The sequence below is a fragment of the Manacus vitellinus genome, unplaced genomic scaffold (genome assembly GCF_001715985.3).
Source record: "Manacus vitellinus isolate BGI_N305 unplaced genomic scaffold, ASM171598v3 scaffold_4_pilon, whole genome shotgun sequence".
Classification (NCBI taxonomy): domain Eukaryota; kingdom Metazoa; phylum Chordata; class Aves; order Passeriformes; family Pipridae; genus Manacus; species Manacus vitellinus.
Genome location: NW_021940604.1, coordinates 33,137,537 through 33,148,297, shown reverse-complemented (window position 1 = coordinate 33,148,297; position 10,761 = coordinate 33,137,537). Strand labels below are relative to the sequence as shown.

At 37.9% G+C, this 10,761-nt stretch overlaps 1 protein-coding gene across 1 annotated transcript in view; it reads right to left on the bottom strand.

Annotated features, from left to right (window-relative positions):
• TBX18 (T-box transcription factor 18) overlaps nt 1-9,235 on the bottom strand; it is a 23,692-nt gene extending 14,457 nt beyond the window's left edge. The window contains exons 1-2 of the mRNA XM_018078331.1: nt 9,126-9,235; nt 6,081-6,252 (exon numbers count right to left, since the gene is read on the bottom strand). Coding sequence (XP_017933820.1) covers nt 6,081-6,252; nt 9,126-9,235 — 282 coding nt within the window. The remainder of the gene's footprint in view (nt 1-6,080; nt 6,253-9,125) is intronic.
• Between the last annotated feature and the right edge of the window lie 1,526 nt (nt 9,236-10,761).

Below are 10,761 nucleotides of genomic sequence, written 5' to 3'. Positions count from 1 at the left end.
AAAAAAAAAAAAAAAGACAAATCCGGAGTGAAGTCCAGGTCCCACTGGAATTATCAAAGTTTTGTCACTTTTTTCCACTGAAGTCTGAATTTGATCTAACAGATTAACAGCAGAAGAAATTTGTCTTTTGTTTTTGAAACCTTTGGGATATGCTAGTGGAGCAATATTTTCTCCTTATATCCCAAAGGCTAGAAACAAATCTTGTCTGGAACACAAGCTGAGACTCTCACATTCTGAAGAAGCATAAACTTGAGAGTAAAATGATACCAAAATCCAAACCCCTAAAGTGTTAATAACAACTAGATTGATAATACAGACAATGAATATCCATTAACAAACCCCTCCCAGCATACAAAAAATCAAAAATAAATTATAGAAGTATATGAACTCATAATGCATAAAATTAAACACAAAAAAACATTTGGTACTGCACCTAAATTTTAGAGGAGGTTTAAAATACAGAATTTTTCCTATATTTTACTCCACTTCAGCTAACCACTATTAAAATAGAAGATTTCAAGAAAAAAAATAAATTGGAAGTTCAACTATTATTGTTGGAAGCCTTAAGAAATTAGTAACTCAATAAATAAATAGTCCTATGGCTATTGGCCTGTGGAACCACTAATCAACATTCTGGGGAAGCTTTTTAATTTCCTGCTCCTTGAGTAGCCTCAGAATGTGCGTGTGCACAAGTACTCAACAGAGCCCCTATGCTAGAGACCATGGAAGTTCATTCATCCAAATGATATACATTTGGATGAATTTATTACATTTATTTGGATAAACTAGAGTTTGGCCAGTTTAATACACTTGGTCCTGGCCAGATGACATGACCCTGTTTTGGATAAGCCAAGTTTCTGCATAATCAGGGGTTTTATTAGCCTGTGAGTAAGGTTTTGAAAATGACATCACAGGCTCCAATTAATTTGCTCAGGGAGTGCCCTATGGATGTTCTCATATGAAGCCTTTTTCCAGTTTCTGAAATCTTGAACAGAATAAGATTTTTTTATCATGCAAACGTGTACTCTCTTTTACAACACTCATTTCAACTCTCCACTGGCAAATATCTACAAAATGAAAATGCAGAGAGGACAGGACATTCCTGACCCTGTTTTCCTATGAATATCCAATGATACCACGGGAGATACTGGTGCAACAGAAAAAGAAATGATCAACGAAAGGCATTTCACTGTTCCAACCCACTGCTATTTGCCTTGCCATTCACCTAGGTGCCACTGAGCATGCCATGTTCTGCTCCCACACAAACTGATTGATCCCATCAGCTCTGTGGTGCAAACCACCACTTGCCCACACAGCAGTGATAACCCTGGCAGCTACAAACAGCTCTGCTCATGTAGCTGAACATGGAAGAAGCATGGAGAGGAACACCTCTCACTGCTTATCTGGGTGGCTATTGCAGCTAAACTGATCTGTGGCATCTCTTAAGAGCAACCTGTCTGGCCTCTGTCCTATACCAAAATTTCCTGCACTGACACACTGCTGGCAGCTAGCAAATCCAAAGCAATAAATTTTTTTAATTGATTTTGTACTATGCCTTATAATGATGGAATCTTTGTTAATGATCAGAAGGACTCTGAATTCTAAATAAATAATACATAATTGAATTAAAGAGCAACACTACAAAGATATGACATAAAAGGAGAGGGAGATGAAACACCCACTCCGAAAACAGTTTAGCTGTATTATTCTAAGCATCACCTAAAGCTACTGCAAAGAAAAAGCTAAGGAAAAGGAGATTCCGGCTTTTCATTTCACAGTCCTTGCACATTTAAAAGCACAAACGGGATCTAACAGTTTAGCTTCAGAAACAGCAACTTTCCCTTCATAGCCTTAAAATCCAATAACAAAAACACCAATCAGAAGTCCCACTGTGTTCCCAAACATGAACTGGTATTACTTTCAACTCACAGTTGAAAAGCCTGCCTCTCTCTATAAACCCCTCACAGGGCAAGACCAAAAAAACTTCATGGGGAAATAAACCTCTCCCACCAAAAGTAAAATTAAACTTTGGCCACAGCAGCTGACAAGAAATCATTATCAGACGGAAAATGCCGCAGCAGGAAGACCACAGGTAGGTGGCAGAGCAAAGGTGACCAAAAGCACCTGTACACGCACAAAGCTGGGATTACCTTTACAACATGGCTTTTGAGAGCTGCTGCCACGATGAGGCCTCAGAGCTGACCATGAGCACAACCATCACAGCCAGAACAAGTGAGAGCCGAATGCTCCTTCGCAGAGGAGATGCCAATCCTCAGGCAGCTTGGCAGTGCCAAGACTACACAGTTACCTCCCCACCACCAGTGTGGTCCTTGCTGCTGGTTTTACTAAAAATCCTCTTTCATCCTCTCTCCAAAGCACATGCAGTCAGGCTTTCTGCAGTCAGGGAAGTGTGGGGCTGAGGAGCACGGATTTCCTCTTGACTAGGACAAAATCTGCAAGTGCAAATGCTGATGTTTCACAGCTTTTCATTGTGACAAGAATATATAACTACCCACTGACTGTAAGCAGAGTTCACTATTTGGAGCCAAGTCTGGGCAGAGTAACAGTCCGCCTCTGCTTCCAGCCTCACCCCACTTTCAAATGGGGAAGAAAACCCACCCCAACCACCAAGGAACAATTAACACGCTAACAGCCTCATTTTCACTAGAAGTTAAAAGATGTTCCTCTGCATCAAAAAATACTCAGTTGAAAAGCATGGAAAATAGCATAAAAAATATTGACTTTTCCCCTCTACTGAAATTCAGATTAAAAACTGCATTGAAACACAAAAATCAGCCAGCTCTAACCAGCCGGAGGGAGAGACTGCTTTTACAATGCAGCACTTAGTCCACAAATGAGAGAGGGATGAAAGGCATTAAAAAAGAGCATCCAGACCATGCACTACTCCACTTCTAAGTGACAACTGCAAAATCCAGCTTTACTTTTCCTTGCCATCACTATTTAGATGAAAGACACAAAAGCCACAGTGTGAGTCTTAATGCCTCTATAAGAACACAGTATTTCCAAAGTAGGGAATTCACCCTGGAACTTTCTTTTGAGATCAAAAACACACAAGGAAAACACATCCTTACAAATTTTGCTTGATCTTCTCAAGCCTGCCAGTGAAACCCATATATCAGAGTGTCCTATATGCAGATGTACTTCAAAATCTCTCCTCAAAACAGAGCTATAAAATTGCATCCGCACAAACTCCCACTCAAAATACTGTTGAAAACAGCAGCAGGCAACAAGGAGACTGGAAAGCACTTGAGCAGCAAAGCAAGTCATCTCAGAGATGGTTGATCTCCTTTCACAAGATGCTAACCTCCGAGCAATACACTGCAAGGGCAGCTGGCCACCTGGAACTACTACCACAACATAAATATTGTTTAAGAGTACTACTCAGTGCCTGTTTGCAAATACTGTGTGTTCCCCATTCCCACACTTCTCTCACAGATTCTGACAGTTAATACTCTAACATAGGTAAAAAGGCTCTGGATTGTTGTCATGCAAGCTCCCTACAAGACCAAAACCTACCCCATGGATTTTAACACAAAAATTCTGCAAAGGCTTATGCCTTTGAGGAGCACAGGAAGAGTAAAGGAACAATTTCAGCAAGGATTAAACTACCAGAACCAGAGAGCAGGGAAAGCACACCCAAAGAACTAAAGCCCAACACTGCTTGGTAGAGACCCCGCCAAGGTTTCTCTGAGCCACTCTACCTAAGTAGAAGAGGAAAAAACTCACTTTCTAATAATATAAAATATACTTCGTGTCCCATACAGGAGTGGAAGAGTCAGAACACTTGATGTAAGAACAAATATTGGAGGGGCAGTAGAGCCTTGACCCCTGGTTCTTCTAATTCCTCATCTCTCCCCTAGTAGCCTCTTGAGAGAAATGGTTCCTTCCTGCTTATGAGAAACAATTGCTTTTCATATTCATCACAAAATATGATTATTCGTTTTCCATTATTGCCAGAGGCATTCAGAGGCTACACAGCTTTTTCAATACAGCATTCCACACTGCCATAGCTTTAAAAGAAAAAATGTACCCATTGGAAAAGACACTTTTCTGCTTTCTGCTTTTGCCTTTTCTGGTAATTATGAATGACATGTTTGCAATTTCCCAGATTTGAGAAATATGAAATTATTTTACAGTCATCCTTCTTTTGTCCTTTTATTTTAATACTTAAATTTCTACTTTGGGGAGGAGGGACACTGCCATAGCTCTGAATCAGTTCAATGTGTCTCAAATCACTGCACTCGGGTTTTGCTTCACTCATTTCCAAGTCGAAATACTTAACTAAAGACCAGAAAATTTATATCCCCTCATATTATGAATAATGGTGTGCTGTATACACTACACAGGTTTCAGTTCAGAACAAAAACAAAGCTAAAATCTTGAATGGAAAAATACAGTAATACAATTCTCTGCATAGCTAAGATTTCATCACAGGGCAGTTTGCAACTGCAAGTGCACGGGTAGATCACAGTACCCATGTATCGCCCCTCTGAAATGAGGCAGTACACAAACAGCTGGCCTGCTCACTGGTGGAAAAGCAACACTTTAGCCATTTGCATCCACTTCACTTTTAGAGCCCTTATAATAGACTCACGACTCAGAGAAAGCAACTCCCACTCAAGAGGAGTCACAAATACACAAATGCTGGGGAAACTAAGGGAACTTAGTGTGCTAATCCTGACTCAAATGGACACTGCCAAATAACACTCCCTAACTGTAATTCTGGAAAGAAGCAATATAAAACATCTTTCTTATTAGCCTAAAGAAAAGCACTGCTAACATAAGAGACATGAATACCCCCACATTTCTTTGAAGGAAGAATAAAATAAAATTATTAATATTATTATACAAATGGAAGGCTTTTTATCCTTGTTATCGTATTTGCTACCTCAGCTCAGCCACTCTCTTATATTCCTGCCTTTGTTAATCTCATTTGCAAACGCAAATGGGGGAAAAAATCTCATACTTAAACTTAAGACTGGGCATTAACAAAATACCTGGTTCAGTGTCACAGAGTTACAGCTATACAAAAAGATGCATGTAGTATCTTTGTACTCTGTTCCAGGTATGCTTTCTTTCACTCCCTTCCTTGAAGCAGAAACTATCCTGGTTAATAAATCGGGTTATGCTAAGGACAATGGAATCCACATCCTGTCTCGAAACTTGCCTCCAACATCTTAAAACTCTACCATTTGGAACTTGATGCTCCTTCTGAAAGGATGCCAACATTTGCCATTTATTATGGGAGTTTGTAAAATCAAAGACTTCATCCTGACTAAAAACAATTCTCCTTTTTTAATTATTTCTTAAGGTGTCAAGTAAAACTATTTTAGGGATTGCTGGAATGATACTGGCTTACATCTGTCATGTTTCAACAGTTTTGAAGAGAAAAGGAAATATTAACATAACACATTTTGTCACATTAGATAATGTCATAACTAAACAATTTAGAACTTGCAAACAGAACACTCATACTGCATACGTCTTCGCCAGTTTTTTCAGAAGTAATGAGCCTCAGCTGTGAAAGGGTCTTGCTTCATAAGGTATGTAATAAATCATCATCGGAGCAAACCCAGCTCCCATGTTGTTCGTTTTTGACTGCAATTATTAACACCTCGTGGGATTTCACACAAATGTTTAGGTTAAGAAAATACTTAAGTGTATTTTTATTCATGTGAAGTTATTACACACTATTAATGTTTCTTCTAGCCACTTGTGAATTTAAGTGTCCTTTTCGATCAGAGCAGAAGTTGCAAGTAACACGCTCGGTGGGAAAACATGAGAGCAATTCTGCCCCTTTGTATTAGGCAATTTAACCTTGTAAAGTCTTACTGTGCAGAAGGAGTTCTGTTTTTGAGGGCGGGGGAGTAAAACAGCAGGGTCTAATAAGCAGTTAATTATCGGAGCAGAAAGTAAGCAGATTTTAGACCTGGACAGTAAAATTCCAAAATAACTTTGAAAAGTCAAGCCTATTTCTGGCACCCTGAAGCTGTACGTCAGAGCCTTTCAGGGCTGAGCAACGCGCCTACATATAATACTGCAGAAGAGCAAGTACTCACATGCCCTTGATCATCCAGCTCGTTATTGGTAAGCTTCAGTTTGTCAAAGCTGATCACTTGTCTCATCCATGTCTCCCCAGAAGCGGGTGAATCAGGATGAATATAAACGCGAGGCGGAACTGGGGAGTCAGCATTACCAGCGACCATCCACTTGGAGCTATGATAAACATACCTACAAAAGGAAAACAAACACCTATAACCACAAAACAATTCATCAGATCCATTCAGTATTAATACATTAGGGCCCTTGCATACAGCAAGAACCCATCAATTATCAAAACATGAAAGGACATAATTCTACGTAAATAAAAGTAATTTTTTTAGTTTCAAAACACAGTTCTGGCACCAGCAAAAATGAGGTTAAAAACCATGCTCTGATTTGACCTAAGTCTTCCTAAAATCAATCAGTCTTAATACTCCACACTGAGCTTTAAGCTGGTGTCAGTTCATTGATTGCTACAGCTCTGCTCTGAATAGGCATCAGCAAAGAGGGAAGAATCTGGTCCTTCATTTATCAAATCGAGTAGTAATTCCATATTTGGAAGATTTAACATGTTGAGTCTAATATAAGAATCTATAAATAAAGCCATTGAAGGGAAAGAACACTATGATTGGGAAAAATAATGAAAGTATGTCAAACTATGCTCCTGATATTTCCACAGACCATACTAATTGGCTTGAATAGTATTGCATAAAGGCTTAAAAATGAAAACACAGAGTCTGTATTTCATTTGATAGGCCAATGCTGACAAAGTAATTTTATAGCAAAAATAGCGCCTACTTTGGTAGAAGATTTATTTTGAAGGCGGACATTTCGCAGAGCAATTTAAAAAGCACTAATTGAAAGTTATTTTATTCAAGTACAGTAAAATTCCAGTAATTCAGCTATATTTTTAATAAAAACAAGAAAGACTTTATCAAATATATTTGTACAATTCAGCTCTTTATTAGAAAAACAACATAATCGGAACAAAAAACTGAGTGATCCAATGCACGTATCGGTTCATACAATTCAGATCAAACTGCATAACTAAGATCTGGAATGGTGGTGAAATTCTCTCCTGGGGACAAATTCTCAGCCCCAGATCACTGTTATAACATTTTCCATTTATTTTGTATTTCTTGGTTTATATGCTTTCCCCACAAAAGCAAATAAAGTTATAAATACACATAAAACATTTTGAGCAACAACTTAAGCTTCCAAGTATTTACAAGGTCCAGTTTTCCTAGAAATCTGTACCTAGATATAATTTTCTTCATTTACATTTAGTTTTGATATCTGCTCTGTCAGCTAAAGACTAGGCTCTATGTAACTGCTGTCATGTCTATGAAATTTAAAAATTTGCAAGACGGTTTGTGAAGCTGCACAAACAGCCAGAGTTAAACTAACAGTCAGTAATAAAAAGCACAGCAAAGAATGAACTTTACATCAAGTAAAATTGTAAAATATTAATATTTAGCAAAATAGCTAAAAGTGTGGTTACTACATAACTACAGAAATTTATATCTGTCAACTAAGAAAATACTGCCCTTCATACAACTCTTGTTAAGTTACTTCAGCTGAGCACCACGTATCATACTGGGCAGACAGTGCAGGTCATTATGACTGTAATTATTTTATATGAAATTAGGTTTAAATAACTCATATTCAGTATAACTGCTTTTAATTTTTAATATTAACATTTTAATTAATTTGAAATTATTACATTGTTTTTTCTGGGAATTTAGGAATTGCTCAGATCTTCTAGGAATTATATGTTTAGATTGTTAAGTAAATGCACACATGCAACACAAGGCAAGAAAAGATTTTCATTTGAACTGTACTGCATTGGTCCAAAGAAAAAAGGCATTCTTCCTCTATGGTACAGTCAGTAAAGTCTCCCCTAACTGTATATGCTGGGCATCCTTAGCACTGCTATCTGTCCCTTTTTGAAAGACATAAAATCTAAAATGGTCCTAAGAAAGATCTTATACACCACACGAGAAAATAACAAAATAGAAGTCAATGAGTTAAGTACAGGAAAAACACAGGGCAGTGTTTGGTTAGGAAACAAAGCAGCATTCCTGCAGAACCAACCTTTTAGTCTTGGTCTGAAATATTTCTAGTTCTGCAATTAAATCTGCAGTGGTTTTCCCTACATTATACTAAGTATAGGTTAAAACAATCAAACCAGCAATTGGTAAAGACCTGATCCTGTCTCCGCTGAACTGCTTTGGCCAGGCTCCCTCTGGCTACTATGGGATTGCATTTGTGAAGCAACACCTACGAAACAACTTCAACTCACAACAGTAACTGCTGCGGGCTCTATCCTGCAAACATTTCTGCAGCACCAGAGGTTTCTGCAGTGTCTAACTAGCTCCCTCAAAAGACTACCGTCGAAACAGTGAGAGCTTCAGCTCTGCCTACTCCTAAATGTTTGAAGAACAGCCTCTTTGGTTCCTCAAATTATTTTTCAGACAATAATACCATTAATTCTGTAAAAAACAGTAATTAGAAACATTACCCTTTTTTAATCTAAGGAACCAAATATCTCAGTGATAAATAACTTTTAAATTAAATTATATAATCAATTTCAAGCATGACAAAGAAAACTTATACGTAGTTAAATCAGACATCCATATTAACATACTAACATTAATATTATTAATGTTAATGCCAATGAGCACTAGAAAATGTACATTTTCTTAATTATTTGTTAATAGAAAATAATTCCCACTAACAGAATGAGGAATATAATATGGTAACATTTCCTGACCACACTAGAACTGCACTCTGAGAGCCAAAACCCAAGCATCTGCCAACAGTAGATACACAATGTGAGGCAAATATATCGTAAAGAGCTTCAACAGAAATCTTAGTTGCTTTTGCACACTTGGTGCAGTGTTTTTGTGTTGTTTTTTTTTTAAATGCACTAGGATGAAAACAGAAATCTTTCCAGAGAGTTAAACATGATCTTTTGCTAATTTATATCGTGTTAACATTTTCTTCCCTATTTGCTCCCTACAGCTTGCATCAGATTATTTTTTGCCTGAAAGTCACCATACCTGTATCTTTTGTTATCCACTGGCACAATATCCATAGCAATATAATACTGCTGATGTGGGTCTAAACCTGAGATCTTCACTCTCATCGCGGGAAACATCCGCCTGAACATGGAAAGAGAGAGGTCATTTTTAATACGAAACAGACTCGGGAATGGTTGTTTAGGAAAAGTAACCGCTTCGTGGGATTTTTCTCGTTCTTCCTTTTAGCCTACAGAGTCCTTTTGGACGATTATAGTTACATAGCCATGAAATGGCCCATTCGATATGTCAAAACAGATTTCTAAAGTGCATTTACTGGAACAATGCTTCGTATGTTTGGGGATACGCTTTGGGAGTAGAGCTATTACCACATCATTTCGACTTTATTGTTAGACAGTAAATCATTTGGTTTTGAGACTTTACCTTAGCAGTACACGCATTTAAAGCCCGTTTGAGATATTAGTTAGAAATGTATTCCTGGAGATACGCAAACACCACCTCCACTCAGGAAGACCAAATCGTACAGAAAGGCAAATTGCCACTGAAGATTCAACTCACAGTAGAAAATGGTGAATCGTTCTAGTATCAGCAAATTAGAAAGCTAAATCCACGGTGATACAATTATGACACCGCACGGATGCAGTTATAAAAGCCAATGTGCCATGCTGTAACCCAACAATATGGTCTTTATTGAGACGGGACTTCCTGTCTGCAACTTACTAAAGGTGAAGTGCGAGAGCTACTCTGTCTTTGAAAGGTATAGTAAAACTTCTTTATTGAAAGCAGAAACGAAACTACGAGCTCATTTCTGGGAGGGAAAAAAAAAAACAACAACTAACTCCCCACCACCACCAGAAACCTCCCAAAGCAACACTAAAACAAAACAAAAAAGATCACAACCCAAAGGTTGAAGATTTAGACCCTTCTTTGGAGAAAATGGATTAATTAACCAATGAGGTGATTTTAACATAAAAATGCCCTTCTTAGCTTGGCATGCCTTTTATCAGAAAACTTCATTCTTGAAGTCAAATTTAAAAAAACAATATCCTACTGATGAGCTGAGTTCCTGACTGCAAGCTAATAAAATACTTTTCTGTATTTCATAAACATGAAAGCTATTCCAGTTTATTTAGTATTTGCTGCTGTCCTAAAAAAAATATATATATGTACACACATATCTATAAAAAACAATTAAAAGTCGTTACTGGAAACAAAAATCTTATCTCCGTCATTTCTGAACAAGTAGGCGGGTAAAAACCTGACTGTGGTTAACTGTTTTTTGCTGTTATTTCAGTGCACCTGTAAGATAAAACAGAAAATCTCCGACTGGACTCTCTTAAGACAAATGTTGCTTTGTGCTGTTTAAGAATGCGTTTCAATCATTAATAAAGCCCCTCTGAAAATGCAGACGGTAGCATATGGATTCAATAAAATATGTTTTTCTAATTTCTAATAAGTTCAGATACTTTTATACTACCCAGGTTTTTACCATGTGTATCCCCTGGAAACGGAAAAACCTTCCCCCCAGAAGGGCACGACACTCCCAGACCTCGCCCTAATGAACAGGAAACCCGAAACGCCGCATGCTCCCGTGCCCATCCAATATTATCGCCATCTACCTGCCTCGTAAATCTGGGGGTTCCCCCGGTTTTCGCCC